This window comes from Mesocricetus auratus, unplaced genomic scaffold (genome assembly GCF_017639785.1).
Source record: "Mesocricetus auratus isolate SY011 unplaced genomic scaffold, BCM_Maur_2.0 Super-Scaffold_15014, whole genome shotgun sequence".
Classification (NCBI taxonomy): domain Eukaryota; kingdom Metazoa; phylum Chordata; class Mammalia; order Rodentia; family Cricetidae; genus Mesocricetus; species Mesocricetus auratus.
Window position 1 is genome coordinate 11,066,749 of NW_024429186.1, and position 17,915 is coordinate 11,084,663.

A 17,915-nucleotide genomic window follows, 5' to 3' on the forward strand; every position below is an offset into this window, starting at 1 on the left:
TTTATCTTCATCTGCTCACGCAGTCTTCAGGGATGCATTGAGTGGCTGTTTTGGGGGTTTGGTTTTGCTTTTAGCAATCACTGTCTGGTGAACTGTGTGAGCCGTGTGTGGCTGGCCAACCCTGACTTTCTGGCCACCACTGTAAGCTAAGCAAGCTGCTGGAGGGCAGGGGAGGTGGGGCAGCCTCCACAGCCTCAGCCCTGTGGTCTCTTGTTTTCAGCATCTATTTACTTATTTACTGTGTGTGTGTGTGTGTGTGTGTGTGTGTGTGTGTGTGCGCGCGCAGCATACATGTAAATGAGTGCCATGCGGAGGTCAGAGGGTAAACTGGGGGAACTGGTTCCTTCCTTCAACCAAGTGGATCCCAGGAATCAGACTCAAGTTGCCAGGCTCGGCAAGCATGTGCCTTTACTCATTGAACATCTTGCTGGCCCCAACACTCTAAGCTTTTCTGGAAAAAACAAAAAACAAGGAAAATCTAGACCAAGGTCTTCTAGTAAAAGTGAAATCTTGGAAGTAGAAAGTGTGAGTGTACTCTCACAGTTCTGTTTAAAGTGACATCCTGTAGGGATAACAGCTGGAGACTGAGCCAGACGTTCCTGTATTTTCTTCATTGGAGAATCAGGATTTACCCAGCCTCTCAGTGCTTGCATGGTCTGAAGTCTCTTCCCCATGGCTTGACAACATAGGTCTTTACAAAGAAATGTCCCTCTCTAGGGTGGCACCTTAACATCTGGTGAGAACTTCCAAAACTGCTAATGGACATCCTGCCACATGAGAGGGCCCAGAAGCCATACATGGTGCTGTGTAGACCTTTTTGTTCAGGGGGTAGGGTAGGAGTGTATGCATAATGTATGTGCACATGCATATGGGTGTGCCCATGAACATGTATGTGAGTGTGTGAAGTCCTGAGGTTGGCATGGAGTGTCTTTCCCTATTGCTCTCCACCTGTGTGTGGATGCAGGGTCTCTCGCTGAATTCACGGGTCACTGTTTGAGCTGGTCTAGCCGGCTAGCTTGCCCTGTGGATTTCCTGCCTCCATCTCCCAGGTACTGGGATTACAGGTGGGCCTCCACACCCACCCAGATCGGAGAGCCTAAATTCTGGTCTTCATGCTCGCATGGCAAGAATTTTACCTGCGAAACTATTCCCCGGGTCCCAGAGATATTTGTAAATGCCATGGGAAGTGCATGAAATGAAGGAGTCAGACATGGGGTCCTCTTTGCTGAAAGGAGTTGTGAAGACTGACCAGTGGTTTTCTTCTTTAACATTTTGTGTGGGAGATAAAACTTGCAGGAATTGGTTCTCCCCTAACAAATGGGTCCAGGAATTGAACTGAAGCTTGGTGGCAAGCATCTCTACCAGGTGAGCCATCCCACTGGTTCTGTGGTTAGACCCTGTGGGTAGAACCATCTGGCTGGAATCTATGTTCCCCTCATGACTGGGGGCAGGGACCACAGCACTCAGCTGGCTTGTGTAACCGCTCTCACTTTCCCCTGCTACTCCTTAAGCCGCTCTCCAGTAAGTTCCAGCCTCTGTCAGTCCCTCAGATCTCTCATGAGCATTCTTGGAGAGCTTATGTGGTACCTTGCACTTGTGTGGGCACAGAAGTTACGGGCAGGATTCTCTCCTATTTCTGGGACTAAGATTTCATTAGAGAGATGGATTGGTTGGGGAAACAACACTGTCTGGGTGTGGCAGGGGTCATGATGGGGTATGGGCTCGACCTTGGAGGGAATACCTCATCTAGGTATCACACGGACAGCAGGAATTCCCTAGGGAAAGCACGCAGAGGTGGTATAAACAAGAATATGGTCGCTCCAGGATGGTGGGAGCAAGAAGCTGGCATGGCAGGGGTGGACTAGGGATGAAGGGCTGACCTCCATCTTTCATTTGACCACTAAAGGCCACCAAGCAGTGGGGTGGGATAAGTCTGAGTTTTATTGACATTTGTCCGGGGCAGTGAGGAGGATGCATTGAAGGAAGAAGATGGAGGCAGGGAGGTCATAGGAGAGGCTACAGGGATGGCTCAGGAGGGAATGTCCAAACAGACCCTACAGATTATTCATTCTAGATTCTAGAATCTGGAGGGACCTTACAGCCAAAAAGCCTGATGGACCCCTCATCCTAACCCTAAACAAAGTTAGCATGGCCATCTTGGGGCAGACCATCCGCATGCACCCTGGGATATGATTCTTGTTTCTACAAAAACAGACCCAGATCATCACAAGGAGATCACAAACAAGCCCAAGCCGAAGGATGGTGTGCCTATCTTGCTCTCAGGAGGCGGAGGCAGAAGCAGGCAGATCATTTGTGAGTTTGAGGCCATCCTGATCTACATAGTGAGTTCCAAGACAGCCAGAGCTACTTAGTGAGACCCTAACAAAACCAAATGAACAAGAAAAGGAAATTACATAAACCTATACACACATCATAGAATGAATACCAAATACATATGTATGTATGTGTCTGTATGTAGGCAAGTTATCTATAGATAATGATTCATATATACATATATGTATAGTTCTTTTGTTTGAGACGGGGTCTCAGAACGTAGCCCAGGCTAACCTAGAACTTGTAGTCTTCCTGTCTCATTCTCCTAAGTACTGTAGATACAGGCATGCACCACTATGCCCCACACAATAAACATGTATACACACAGACAGAGAATGAAATTATGGTTCTAACAACAAGTCAATGTGAATAAAAGACATTTTCATAAATTTGAAATTGTATCCAAGTAAAACATTACCTCTCACAGAACCTTAAACACACACTCAGCATGCTACCCCATGACTACAAATGGTTGTTTATACCCAAAGGAAACAAAGGCACATGTCCACATGAAAACCAGTGTCGATGTGTCCTGGTGTCACTGTTCATGAAATCTGTACGCCTACCATGTGGTGGGGCATTACTCAGTAACAAGGAACTAAGTGTCAACACAGGTCATGAGCATCGTTCTTGGTGAGAGGAGCCTTACGTTAAGGGCTGCACACTGTGTTGATCCATGTGTGTGGAATGTCAACAGTCCAGACACAGTGGTGACTGGAATTAAGGGGTGATAGTGGTGCAAATCTATGAAGACTAAAAATTGCTGAATGATACAAATGAGAGAAGTATGTGAAATGTGATGCATAAGTCAATAAAAGCTATTGTTTAAAAAGTATCACCAAGAATTTTATTTTAAAAAATGAATAGAGTAGCCGGGTGGTGGTGGCGCACGCCTTTAATCCCAGCACTCGGGAGGCAGAGGCAGGCGGATCTCTGTGAGTTCAAGGCCAGGCTGGACCGACAGCCTCCGAAACAATACAGAGAACCTCTGTCTCGTAAAAACCAAAATAAATAAATAAATAAATAAATAGAGTAAACCCACAGTCTGAGGTGGGGTGGTTTTGGATAGTAGGGACTCCACACTTGTTCCCACCTCTGGCCACTAGGGTCATGCAGACCTGGTTCCCAAGCTGGCTAAATGGGGGCTTCACTCAGTTATCCTTTTTGACTTCCGATGTCCCCTATATCTCTCCAGCTGAATGAGCCCTCCCCACTGAAGAGCCCTCTCCAGCTAGCACCACCCCGGCGAAGCAGGGCCTGTCCCATCCCAGCATGCTCACCTGCGACTGAAGGCCAAGTCCATGACTCTTCTCTGCTTGTACCAGCGCCCATAGTCACATTCAGACACCAAGCCCTGGCCAAATAGTCTGCAAGAGACAGGAATTGGGTGCCAGAAGGAAGGTGGAAAGCAGGAGGGACTGCTCAGCGGGCACGGGGTCACCTGTGGGGTGATGGCTGCCTCACACTGTGTCAAAGTGGGTGAGACAGTCCACTTAGCACAATAAAAAGGAAGTGTGATGTGCGTTCAAAACCTCATGTGCATCCTACAAGCATGCCATTTTTATATATCAGTCTAAGAAAATAAACAAGCGAGGCGGCCCTGTGTCTTAGCATCAACAAACGCCCATGTCCCTATCTGCCCCCAGAGGGGAAAGAGGCATTAAATGCCAATGCCAAGAGTGGAGCCACCAGGCACGGGGCAGCCATCATGTGTGCTGCTCCCGGAGTCCTTACCTCTCCCCAAACACAGTCTGAATCGCACGGTACATCTTGGAGTCCTTGTTGTACTTGGTGGACATCAGGAACTTCTAAATATTCCCCCCAAAACAACACAATCCATGAGAGGTTGCCCTTGGCAGCGTGCTGACACCAGCTAAGCCCCAGCCCCAAAGGGAATATAACAAACACATGACCAAGTGGACGTTGGTCACATACCAGGAAGCCTGTCTTTAACTGTAGAGGGATAAAGAAAGGGGTGCAGAGATGCTGGGACTTGTCCTGTGACCACCCAGCTGGAGTGGGCGTGGGACCACACACCATGCCTTCCAAGGCAGTGTGAAAGAGCCCCACTCCTGTGAACCTTTGACACAGGAGAGCCCCTCGGGTGTGTCCTCTGACGTCAGCCCCAAGCCAGCGTCACAGGAAGAAGGACTTTCTGGAGTGACAGCCTCTGGGGCAGTGGAGCCCAGTAGACAATGACTTGAGCTGGGCTCAGCATTGCTCCGTATTTGCGAACGCCTCCCCCTGCATGAGCTGGTCCCTGTCTGAGGACGATGATGACAGGCGCCTGCCTGGTCCAGGTTGTAGTGAGCAGTAAGCCAGCTCTGCAGCGAAAGAGCTGAAAACAGTGCCTGGTACACAGCAAGTGCTCAATAGATGCCAAGGACACGTCGACATCCGGCAGTCCACTTCCTGCTCCACCAGCTCTCAGATACACAAGCTGTTTTATGATCACCGTACACACAGATGGAAAAACAGAGATTTGAAACCAGCACAAGGGACCTGGAATGTTGCTGAGTCTGTAGAGTGCTTGCTCAGGGAACACAAAGCCTGGGATCTGCAGTGCCCAGCCCTGCAGAAGGTGGATATGGTGGTGGACACCTGTAATGCCAGCACACGGAGATGGAGGCAGGAGGATCAGCGGTTCAAGGTCATCCTTGGCTATGTAGTGAGTTTGAGACCAGTCTGGCCTATGTTAGACTCTGTGTCAAAACAAAAAACAAAAAAACACAACAACAAAAGCTGAAGCAAGGTCATGTTTGTGGTGGACACAGGATTTGAACCAGACAATCTGCAGCCAAGTGAAATAACAACTCTGGGTTCTGAGGTACATCCCAGCCATCATGCGTGTAGCGGGGTGGGCAGTGGAGTCCACAGGGTCCCGTCAGGGACTAAGTTTGGTCCCAGGAGCTCTGGGAAGAATTGGGAACTTCTCTACAACAACCAGGGCTACAAGCTTCTGTGGGCTCCGCCTTGCAGTTTCATACCAAAAGCTTTCAGCTGACAGGAAACTCTAGAGGTGGCTGACTTTGCACTATTAGAGACATTAGAGTCTCTCATCCAATCCAGAGAGCTCAGCCCCATGACCACACACGTTATAAATCAAGTCTGTCATCACCCTGACCACCCAAGACCATGACAGCAAATGCCACCTCTCAAAGATCCCCCACATGAGGTGCTACCACCAGGAATCCCCCACAGCCTGCTAGGATTCATGACCGACCACTGAATAGCGCTTTGGGGGTGAGGGAGATACACAAGGACCCACACACACACACCTTACCTCTTGTTCCAGTCACCTCTACTGATGTCCCAGCTGGGGCAGTAAAGCTAGGGACTTCCTCCCCTGCAGTAAATAACCAGAAAACTGGGCAAAAGAGAATGTAGAAAGTGTGTATCTTCAGGTGCTCGGACAGGACATATGGCGTTGTGAACCAGAAGGACAGAAAAGCAAGGCGAGGAGGGCATAGTGACTGAGGGCCGTCCTAGCTCTCCAGACAGTCAATTCCAGGACAAAGACACTAAAGGAGGCCTACATAGCCCAGTAGCTGTGCTGAGTGGCACAGTCAGGGGCCAGGCTCCAGGCCGACTGCAGGAGGCTGGCAGTTTCAGGACAACACTCTGGAGGGAAGCTATGTGCAAATAGAGATCCTAAGGGCTGCATCCTGCACACCCAGTGACACTGCAAAACCTGAGGGGACAGAATGAAGGACAGCCATTGGCTTTGAGGGTCTCCAGGCTCACACACACCACAGGTAGTTGAAGTTGCCCAGGCCCAGAGCATACCAACCTCAAACACAATGCCTTTGGGAGAGGCCACAGGATATCTCTTCCCTCATAGACCCGAGTCAGGTCTGTTCTAGACTATGCTACAGACCTCCAGTCAAGGCTGGAAAGGACCAAACTCATCTGCAGGGAAGTCACTTATCAAGCTGAAGTCTGGAATCCTTTAAGGAAGTGAAACAATGACAAAAATGTTTTGTTTTGTTTTGAGACAGGGTCTCACTCTGTAGTTCTGGCTGGCCTGGTTCTTACTATGCAGGCCAGGTTGGCCTTGAACTCATATAGACCCTCTTCCTGTCTCCAGGGTGCTGGTATTAGAGGAATGCACCAGCATACCAGAGGAATTCACATTCTTAAATTATTTTTAACTTTGTTCTTGATGTCAGGGTTGTCAAGTGTGTTTCTTGATATTGTCCATGAAGTTCTAGCTTAGGGCTGGGGGTGGTGCTCAGTAGTGACACCCTTGTAAGACCCAGGCCTTGGGCTCTATTCCCAGCATTACCCAAAGCAATACAAAGCTAAACCCACTAACACTGGGTTGGAGATCTGGCTCAGAGGTTAAGAGCACTCACTGCTCTCACAAAGGACCCAAGATTAATTCCCAGCACCTGGGTCAGGTGGCTCACAACTGCCCGTAACTCCAGCTCCGGGGGATACGAGGCCTCTTCTGGACTGGGCAGATATTTGCACTCACAGGTACATACCCATACACAGATGCACAAATATACACAGATTACAAAATAAATCTTAAACACACACATGCACGCACATCCTGAATTGCACTTTGTCTCTCTCTGGGTCACCACAGCCACTCTGCATGCAGAGAGCCACACCCACAAGTCCACTAGGAACAGTGCCATCTATTGAGGTGTTGCTGTGTGCCAGGCATGGATAGAGGGCTCACACTCACACACATCTATTCCTCCCCATTCTGAAGTCACCTGTGAGAGGTCATCATCGCTGCTTTACAGGTGAAGAAGGAATCCGGGGCCCAGAAAAATGAAGTCACTTGCCCAGGTCATATTTGAATGTATTCCTCTAGGGAGTCCCTAGTACCAACTCTCCCTAGTACCAACAGGGTCCACACTCCTCTATCAGTGGAGAACTTAAGCCCCACCTCTGGGAAGATTAAGCATATCATGTGGTTGGACTACACAGAAAAGCCTGCTTGGAGAGGACTCAAAAGAGGTCAGCTAGAAGGGTCATATTAGTCTCTGGGGCCCAATGTCACCCACAAACCAGGAAAAGGGAACCAGCTCCTACCTTGACTGATTCAGGACTCGTGACGATGACTGAGGTTTTGTGGAAGACATTGACTCTCACAACAGGACCATACTTCTTAGCCCTAGGAGACAAAGTGACTATCATTCCCCAGGCCTGAATACCGTCACCCCACTGTCAGGAGGAGCAGAGACATCCCATTCCGAGAGTCACTAAGCCCTGGTTGAAGGGTTTCTTCTGGGGTGCAGGAGGCCTGGTGGGGTATATGTGTCTCTTCTCTGCGGTTAACGCATCGCTAAGTCGGGATTCCCTTAAACTAACTCACTTTCCACATCCACACAAGAAGAGCTGAAGTACCCTCCTCCGCCCACAAAAGTTTGTGCCAGGAATTAAACAATATCATACATTCAGAAGTGTTTGGAAAATAGAGAATAACACCCCAAACAATAACTGTTACCTGCACGCCCAGCCAGTTTGCTAATGAGGAAACTGAGTCTTAGAGATCCTAACAGCTATTCTAAGGCTCCTCAGGCTTCACATTGCCTTATGTGCCTCTGTGCTCAGGGATGCTGCCGAGGCAGGAGTGTCCAGGGTAAGGTCAGGTGCCAGGAGTGCCCAGCTGGGAGGAACTGACCTGGCATAGGGACTGGGAGTGACTTGGGGCAGGGTAGGCAGACTGAGAGTTTCTGTGCTGGGTTAGACAAAATGGGGTTCCCACTGAGAGACCCAGGGCAAGAACAAGAGACAAGCTGGGGCTCACCAATCCAAAAACAAATCTTGAAGCACACGGCCACAATCTTCATCCTTTTTCCAAAAGTAGGGGAGATGTCCCAGGAGGAAGCTAGAAGAAAGGGAGACGTCAGGCCTGGCTGTGGTCACCCTCAAAGGCTTCCCTCTCAGGAGCAGGTGAGGCCATCTTGGGAACTGGGTCTGGGGGAGGCGTGGTTCTGGCTTGAGGGCATCGGGTGAAGGTGCTGATGGTGAAGCATGGTGCAATAGACCAAAGGCTTCCTCAGAGAGCAGCCGTACCCCTGTCCCTTTTGTCCTGAGCTGGCACCGGGGAAGGACTCAGTGGCCTCTGACACTCATGGGAGATTCAAGTGCCAGGCCCCACACTAAGCCTTACCCATAATCCCTAGCATCACCTGGCCAGGTTACATACCCCATAACCATCATCATCATTATTATTTCTTTTTCCCCACCCCCATCATCATTATTTATAGATGGGTAGAGACGGGTGTGGGGAAGCCATTTGCTTGGAGTGTACAGCAGGCACCAGGATGGCCCCACAGCTTCTCGGCAGGGGACACTGAATGTCGACTTCCGTGTGAGCATCATAAGCCCACCCGCTTGTCACCTTGATGTGCTTTTCAAGGGCACATGCTGTGTGATTCTATTCCTCTTTGCTCAGAGGCCTCCTGGATGAGCTGCAGTGAAATTACAGCTGGAGTATTCTAGGTCATAGAACTCAGGAAGAGACCAAAAGAAAGTAAATAATACGTCAGAGAGTCCTGCTTTGGCAGTGCATATACTAAAATAAGACACCAGAGAATCTAGTGACACAGAAAAGGCGTTAGGCTGGGGATGTGACTTGGCTGGCATGGTGCTTGCCTAACATGCATGAAGTCCCTGGTCCCACAGAAATTAAGGATCACATAAACTAGGTATGGTGGTGCATATCTGGAATCCCAGGACTCGGGACGGCGTAGGGGAGGCGAGAGGGTCAGAAATCAGGCCATCCTCAGCCACATAATGTTTAAGTCAACCTGGGCTAGAGATTCCAGATGGTGTGGTGGTTGTAATTGAAGAAAATGGGCATGAGAGAGAAAAACGCCACAAGACAGGGTTCAATCAGAGGGGCTTTTTATTAGGGAGAGGGATCATAAAGGGGAGAAGGGGAGGGGAGAGACCGGCCTCCAGGGACAGGAGCAGTAGGAGAGAGGAAAGGGGAGGAGAGAGGGAAGGGGAACAGACAGAGAGAGGGAGAGAAAGAAAGAGAGAGGAGGATGGGAGGTGGGCGGGGCCCTTTTTAAGGGAACACAGTGAATGTGTACAGGAGGTGCTCTTAGAGGCTGCAGCTGAGGGTGCGTCCTGTCAGAACCCCAAGGGCAGCACAGATGCCTGAGTGGTGATGGATAACTAGATCATCAGAGCAACAGGGACAGGTATGTGTAGGGTGACATTTATACAGATAGGGAACATCTCCTTTACAGGCTCACTGGAGGGCTGAGAGCTAGCTCAGCTGTTAAAGAGAATGCCATGGAACATGAGGGTGTGTTAAAAAAAAAAAAGTGAGGCATCGGGGACAACACCCTGCTTACTGGCTACCGGTGTGTCCAAATGTGGAGATCTAGGCTAGTGAGAGACCTTGCCCCAAGAAACACGGTAGGAAGTGGTTGAAGAACACATCTCACATTTCTGGTCTCTACGTGCACACACACATGCATACAATACACACAGATGACAAATGCACACACACAGATGCACACTCGAATGCACACACATACACATGCACACACTCAAGTGCACACATGCACACTTGAATCTACACACATACACATGCACACTTCAGTGCACACACACACACGAAGGTGGCATGTGAGCTGGACACAGAAGCTTGGAGAGAGCTAGGCACACAGACAAATGGGGGAAGATCACACACACAATGGGAGCAGCAGGTACAATGGCCCCGAGGTAGGCGTGTGCAAGCAGATTTGCACGCCAGAGCAGAGTGCTAGAAAAGGAAGTGGTGCCAGACGCACCACCACGGCGGGGGGGGGGGGGGGGGGACGGGGACGGCGAAAGGGGACACAGACGCTGGACGGCACTGTGGACTGTGACCTTGGTGGGGTGTGGGTCACTGGTGGGTTTTAAGCAAAGCACAGAGAGGGTCTGAAATGGTCCTAAATGGATCCTTTTTCGCCACATCAGAAGTGAGGGCAGGTCAAGGCCCAGAGCAAAACCAGAGGCACCAGGGGTTTAGCGATAAAGAGCAGCAGTCTAGGGCAGGGCCAGGGAGAGATAAAGACAGAGCCAAGGTGCAGAGGTGCTCAGTGACAGCCTGGGAAGCCAGCTGAGGGGGATCTACCATTTGCTCAGGTGATGAACCAGGCCTGAGGCTCAGAGCAATCATGCATACTCTGCAATTGTGCCGGGGCCTTCTCTGGCTCTGCCTGCAGGAGGAGCAGGAACCATCAGTGACCCTGCTTCTGCAAACCATGGGACATCTGTGGGTCATGTGCTCCACACAAGCCCCAAGAATTACCAGGAAAGTTGTGCCTCAGTTTCCCAAAGGTTCCTCACTTTTTTGGCTTAATTTCTTTCCCTATGAGCATCCCCCAACCTGGGGTACCTGACCCCATGAGCTACTTTCCTTTCCTTTCCTGTCTCAGGACCAACAACTTGAGACAGGCAGATGAAGTCGGAAGTGTGGCTGTGGGCCCACTAGCTTGTGCCAGTCTGCGGACCAAGAAAGAGGGGCTTGTGGCAGTCATTCTCAACCTACAGGGTCGCGATTCCACAGGGTTGCATGTCAGATACTTACACTACGATCAAAGTTACAGTTATGAAGTAGCAAGGAAAGTCATTTGTGGTGGGGCGTCACATGACATGGGTCACAGCATCAGGGGGGTTGAGAACCGCTGCCATAGAGGGAGAAGCGGGGATAACATCTGGAGGAGACTCCATGCTAAACTCAGGGCTGAGGGTTCACAGGAAGGTGCCATGTTTCAGCCAGTACCCAGATGAAGCCACAGGGATGTATGGGGACAGAAAAAAGCGACACTGAGCAATGGAGCAGTTGCCACCAGGTAGAAAGCAGCAGAGAGGAGCGAGCAGAGAAGGCGCCCAGTCTGCAGGGCAGGGATGGGGGTTAGGGGTGAAGTAGGTATCTGGGGCCAGCATTGGGTTCAGCAACATGGGTAGAGAGAGGCAGGGGCCAAAACTAAGGAGAGTGAGTTCCAGAGTCAGTGGGAGAGAGACCAGAGGCCCACAGGCAGGCTCTGCTAGAGGTCTTGCTGCAGGGGCAGAAACGGGGGGGGTTGACAAGAGAGTGGAGAGACAGGCTTTTTCAAGGCAGAGATTGGCACAGCATGTTATATAAAGACGGGGAAGATAAAGAAGAAAACCAGTGGTGCAGGCAGGAGGGAGTGATGCTGGGGGGTCATTGAGCCAGGGGGACAGCCTGACCTTAGTGGTCACCCACAAGAGCCGCTGGAAGGTGCCCATGCACGGTGGGGCAGGGGTGGGCAGCAGAGGTCAGGGCAGGAACTCCCCCCCCCCCAGTTGCTCTACTTGCTGGGGAAGTGGGAGGCAAGAATAAAAACCGAGCATGCGATTGGAGGGGGAGGCTCCATGGCTGGGAGAAGGCAAGAGAGCCGCCTGGAGAGGGGGTGGGGAACCCACTGGAGCAGGAAGTGTATGGCAACTGAGGTCACTCCCAGTGAGGGGCCTCGGACAAAGGTGTGTCCTAGACATCGCACACTGTGGGGCTGTATCTACTCGTCACTCCTAAAGCTATGCATACTGTCCTCAGTTTTGAGTCCTCTCTGCGAGTCTGGGTCCTCTTTATTCTCCTGGGCCTGTCTGATCCAAAGTCACACCTAGGTCAACTGCAACCTGGGAAGGTTTGGGGGGTTGTGGGGGTGGGGGAGATGATCAGAACTAATGGCTGTTCCTTCTGGCTCCAGCAGGGGGCACAAGGGAGAAAACAAGTAGGAAGACCTGGCCGGGGAAACAAGCAGGAAAGACTGTAAAGGTTAACACTGGGACCCAACCCAGACAGAAGTCACTTGTCTTAGCCCTGGTGATAGATTGGCAGGGCAGGCAGGCAAGCAGACAGGGCAACACTTCCCAGTACATCTGCTTCCCCCATAAGTGACTGGCCGGGTGGCAATCTAAGAGCTCTATGGATCTACAGCAGTAGCCTCGTGGAGGTCCCCCTGAGAGGTCACTAGAGGGATGTCACCACAATGGCTAGGAGCTGGCTGTCTACCACAAACGTGTGCAGGTAAGAACTATGTGAGTGTCTTGTACCAGAGGAACCAAGATGCTCAGCTGGGAACTCAAAGCCCATTGGATGGCGCCACATAACAGGACCAGAGTGACACTCTCCCATCAACTAAGCTCTGTGTATGATTTGTGGAACAGTCCCCATCCGGGGCAACTCACGAACCAGCAATTCTGAGTGGGAAGAAAAGACTAACAAAGACACCATCAGACCATCCAGGAGACAATGTCAAGATACCGATCCAAAAATTAACAAAAACTAGGTTAAAGGAAACATTTCCCTGCTAAGACATGCCTACTGTTCAGGACCAGGCGAGCAGAGGCTGATGAAGTTCACAGCAGAGACGGAGGAATACAGAGACAGGAAGTGTTTGTGTAGGATCAGAATGCGTGGCTTCAGTCTTCAGCTCTTACACAGATGAGTGCAGTGGGGTGCTGTACTCAAAGCAGAGAAGGCCATTGGGGGAGGGCCTCCGGCAGAGTGAGGAGGATGGAGGGCAGGCGGGGGTGCAGCAGCTGCCTCTGGCAGACAAAGGGCTCCTTGCTTGCAAACTGGCAAAGCCCTGAGCACCAAAGGATGGATGCTGTCATACAGGTTTCCTCTCAACCACAGGGTGGCCAGGCACAGTTTGTGAGTCCCAGCTTTAATGCCGGGGCCTTGCTTATTTGTACTAGAAGACACTGCAGAATTTTCATTTACTTTAGTGTTACATTGGACCACCAACCCCGTTTGAATGCAAATTCTTGGAAGTCATGCACTGCTCAGCTGACCCTCTAAAGAGCCTAGTCTGGCTGTGGTCAGCCCCCTCAACACACCTGCAAGGCACAAGCAGACCCTGGTGTAAGAGATGGAGGGAATGACAACATAAACAGAAGAGAGGTGAAGATTGTTTGGGTTGTGCTTGTTTTTGTTTGTTTTTGTCAACCTAACACAAGCTGGGGTCATCTGAGAAGAAGGAATCTCAGTTGAGAAAGTGGCCCCATCATAGTGGCCTACAGGCATGCTTGTGGGGCATTTTCTCAGATTAGTGATTGGCATGGGAGGACCCAGCCCACTGAGGGCAGTGCAGTCCCTACTCAGGTGTTCCTGGGTTGTATAAGAAAGCTGACTGAGTGTACCACGGGGAGTGAGCCCGTGAGCCGTGGTCCTCCGTGGCCTCTGCTTCAGTTCCTGCCTCCAGGACTGCAACCTGCAAGGTGAAATAAAACTCTCCCAAAATTGTTTCTGATCACAGCAATAGAAGCAAACTAAGACCACAGATGACCCTTGAACTCATGGTTCTAAGTGAGAGGAGGGAGACACAAACGGTTCCAGCCTGTGGGACTCCATTCATATGAAGTGTCTAGTCCAGGCCATCCATGGAGACAGGTGCAGGCCAGTGCTAGGGATGCTGGGGCAGGGAGACAGGGCATGCTAGACAGTGGATTTCTTCTTGGGGGTGGCAGAAATGTTCTAGAGTTACTGATGATGGTTATGCAACCCTGGCTCAGCTAAACACTTTCAAAGGATAGATTTTAAAGTGTGAATCACATCATGTTTGGGGTTTTTGGTTTTGGTTTTGTTTTTAAGATAGAGGGGCTGGAGTTCACATCTGCCTTCTCTGGACACCAGCCCAAACAATTCTGAAAGGCCCGGAGCCCCTGAGTTTAGGGGAAGAGAGTGTCAGGACAACAGAAGCTTGTTCATTTCTGAACTGTGGATGGACAACGTGAGTAACAGAACCAGGAGATTCCACCATCCAACTTGGAATCACGTGCGTGAGCCAGATGCTGCTGGGAGAGACGTTCAGGGTACCACGGTGAACGAGACAGACACCTAACAGAGGTGGCATGGTGACTTAAGAGCTATGGGATGACTACAGTACATTCAGGGGCTCAACAGAAGGACCCCCTCCCTAAGGGGTTAGCACTGTAGTCAAGCCATGATGGCCAGGGGAGGGCCCATGTAGGTGGAGTGGAAGGCGTAAGTGCCAAGCAAGGTATAGGGGTCCCAGGGAGACCCCCTAAAGTCAGAAAGAGGGCACAGGGAGGGCAGAGAGCCAGAGGGAAAGAAAAGTTGTCTCCCTATGTCACCAGCCACAGAGGTCACTCTTGAGTCCAGAAGGAGGAATTCAGGCTGCCATGCACAAGATCCAGAATGTTCATGCCCAGAGGTCTTAAGAAGTGTGTCTAGCCGGGCGTTGGTGGCGCACGCCTTTAATCCCAGCACTCAGGAGGCAGAGGCAGGCGGATCTCTGTGAGTTCGAGGCCAGCCTGGTCTACAAAGTGAGTTCCAGGACAGCCTCCAAAGCCACAGAGAAACCCTGTCTCGAAAAACCAAAAAAAAAAAAAAAAAAAAAAAAGAAGTGTGTCTAATACCACCGTTCAACAGCCATTTATTGAGCAAGCACCACATGCCAGGCACTGGGGACACACAAGCAAACACAGCATTTCTGCCCTCCTGGCGCTCACATTCTGGGACAGGGACAGTTAGGAGGAAGGTGACTTCAGGGGTAGTGGCCCTGTCAGTCACACAGGGCTAGGCAGAATTCACACAGGGTGATTGAAGACCCCTTCCACAGGACTGAGAAAGAGAACAGAAAGGTCCGATGGAGGGATGCAGGGTCAGACCGGGGGCAAGAGGGGCAAGAGGGGCCAGGTGTTGAGCAGGACTGTGAGTTCAGCAGGGGCCGTGCTAGCTAAGCAGTATGCTTCAGGTGGAACTGGGTTTTTCAGTTCCAAAGTGATGGGAAGCCCTGGGGCACGGCCGTAACACATTGACTCTAAGCTTCATTCAGAAAGCTTTTGCCTGGCATGGTGGCGCACGCCTTTAGTCCCTGTACTTGCGAGGCAGAGGGCAGACTGATCTCTCTGTGAGTTTGAGGGCAGCCTGGTCTACATAGTGAGTTCCAGGACAGCCAGTGCTACGTAGAGAGACCTTGTCTCAAGAAGGAAAAGAAAGGTCAGCTTGTAACGGGGGCCGTTGGTAAACTGGGTGAGGGCCAAGAACGGGATGGAAATACTGAGGACAAATGGGATGTCCCAGGGCAGAAACAATGACACAGGGAAAATGTGACGGAAGTACAATGCTCTATACTTGAACAGGTTGGCTCTGTCCAAGTCCCAAAGTTAGCAATTCCCACTTTGAAAGCAGGCTGACCTGGGTTTAAATCTAGGCTTACCAACTGTGTGACCTTGGACCACTGACTTCGCCTCCGGGCGCCTCAGTCTCCAGGTCTGAACGATGGGGTAACAGCAGCGCCTACCTGACAGGACTGTCGCTGCCATCACATTTGTGTGGCCCAGCCAAGCGCGATGGGCGCCCAGCAGCTACTGCGGCTGTGAGTAATTTGTTACTAAGAATAGTTAGCGCCCCTCTCCGGGCCTGCGTCTCCCAGCTGGCCGCGCGTACAAGGCAAAGCTGGACCCCCGGCCCGGACGCGGGCTCGGACACGGTCCCTAGACCCCCCCGGATCGAGCTCCCCAGCCAGGCCCCCACCCCCACGCCCCGCTCACCTGGGCCGCGGCGGCCCGGGGATGTGCTCATAGCGGCTGCGAGCGCGATGCACGAAGGTGCAGCAGAGGCCGAAGGCGAGCAGGACGGCGCTGCCGAGCAGCAGCAGCCCCGGGCTCATGGCTCCGGACCCGGCCGGGGTCGGCGCCGGGTGCCGAGGGGGCCGGAGGCCGCGACCGACTAGCTGTCAGCGCCGCGCGCCGCCTCGGCCCCAGGCCCCGCGCTCGCCAGCACCGCCCCCGCCGCTCGGCTCCGCCCCCGCCGGCTCGACCCCGCCCCGGGCACGCGGACCCGCCAACCACGTCTCCGCCTCCGGCTCCGGCTTGCAGAACCCGCCCCCGCACAGCCACGCCCTCCCCGAGGCCCGGCCCCGGCCGCCACGCCGTTCCCGCCCAGAGCAGGAAGTATTCACCAATCACGACCTCGTTTTCTTCTCAGACTCCAAGACCCCGCCCCTTCTCACCTCCCTTGTGTTCAGGCTCCGCCCCAAAGTTGGTCCCGCCCAGAACGCGTTGTCCTGGCAACCTGGCTTCCTGGGCACACTCTGCCCTGGCGGTGGCGCAAATCCTGCCCGCTGGCTCCGCCCCTTTGGCACCCCCAAATGCCTCTCCGCGTGCGTTCCAGGCCTCTTCCTTTCTCGAGCAAACCTTCTGGAAACCGTACCCCTTCCGTCCAAATCCCGTCGTACGCTGACTGTTCCCAAACCTCTCCCTGAAACCGCAGCGCAAGAAAGTTGGTCATCCCCAAATGTCCTTGCGCTGCGCCTCCACTGCCGGCCGGTGCAAGCCGTGCGCCCGCCGTGCTCCCGCGTCCACCCAGAGGCGGGACGCGGGAGTCCCCACACCCGGAGAAACCCTGATCCTGACTGCGGATCATGGTCCATAGGAGTGTGCTGGTGCGCGCTCCGCCTTTCCATCGGGTGTGAGCGCGGAGCGCGCCTCGGACGTCTCACTTCCGAGTTTCAATTCCCGGATTGGGGTGGGGGGCGACGCTCAGTGTGGCCTGCCGCGGAGGGGAGGAGGTCCAGATGTGCACTCTCCTAGACCAGATAAAGAGTCTAGGGGCTGGATTTCCGGCTACCCCACCTTGAATAGGTCCTGGAGGGGTTTGAAGACTGACAAACAGGAGAGCTGGGTACCCACATTTCCAGGCATACTAGAACCAGGCCCCAGGAGGGACATGGCAGAGGCGGGTGAGTTGCAGGGTGACAGAGAGCTTTGGGAGCTGTGCTCAGTACCGAAGGGGCTTGAGTTCGGCCTGGAGAAGACATCGCAGCCTGAGCAGGTCGGGAAGTCAGGAGTCTAACCAGGACTGGTGAGAGTGGCACTGGTGGAATGTAGCTTGCCACTGCGCCCCCGTGTGGTAGCGAGCGGCAGTCGCAGGTGCGCAGGCGGGACCTCGGATGGCCTCTGCTGGGGCAGAGGAAGGTCAGCCAATCTGGTTTGGCCATTTGTGAGAGTTTCTGGATTGGGGCGTGTGGTGTGGTGGGAGAGAATGAGGCTTCGAGGAGCGTGTAGACTTCTTCCATGCTTTCGGGTGGAAGAAAGGCGTGGGGCATAATGGCGCACACTGGAGGAAGGATCAAAAGTTCGAGACCAGGTGGGCGCAGTGACACGCCTTGAATCCCCGCACTCAGAAAGCAGAGCAGACCAGGACTACAGAGACAGCCAGGGCTACGGAGAGTGTCTCAATTAAAAAAAAGAAAAATCTAGGCCTTGAACTCTCAAGCCTGGGCAACTTAAGACCCTGTCTTAAAACTTTAAAAAAGATAAGGACAGCCTCCAAAACAATACAGAGAAAGCAACTTTAAAAAAGATAAGCAATCTAGCGTTAGTGCTTGGGTTAGTGCCTGTCTGTAAATGCGCAATGCAAGGTCCTGGGTTCAATCTACTATACTGTAGGAGGGGACACAGTGGCCCGTGCATGATCGCTTTAGGGGCAAGTTATGAAGGCCCATCCTGAGCTTGGAAGACATCGCAAGCTGTGTGAAGCTAACTTTGTGTTGTCATGTCTGCCTGGACGCTGAACAGAGGTTCCCTGGAGGCAAGGCCAACTTCTGATGGGCTGTGGGCAGTCC

At 52.3% G+C, this 17,915-nt stretch overlaps 1 protein-coding gene across 2 annotated transcripts in view; it reads right to left on the reverse strand.

Annotated features, from left to right (window-relative positions):
• Window positions 1–16,044, reverse strand: part of LOC101835570 (cholesterol 24-hydroxylase) — a 28,949-nt gene extending 12,905 nt beyond the window's left edge. The window contains exons 1-5 of one of the 2 annotated variants that reach the window (XM_040742518.1): window positions 15,841–16,044; window positions 8,099–8,179; window positions 7,381–7,462; window positions 4,069–4,142; window positions 3,615–3,701 (exon numbers count right to left, since the gene is read on the reverse strand). In XM_040742518.1, coding sequence (XP_040598452.1) covers window positions 3,615–3,701; window positions 4,069–4,142; window positions 7,381–7,462; window positions 8,099–8,179; window positions 15,841–15,959 — 443 coding nt within the window. In that variant the 5' untranslated portion in view covers window positions 15,960–16,044. The remainder of the gene's footprint in view (window positions 1–3,614; window positions 3,702–4,068; window positions 4,143–7,380; window positions 7,463–8,098; window positions 8,180–15,840) is intronic. The other variant, XM_005068343.4, reaches the window with a different exon arrangement.
• Between the last annotated feature and the right edge of the window lie 1,871 nt (window positions 16,045–17,915).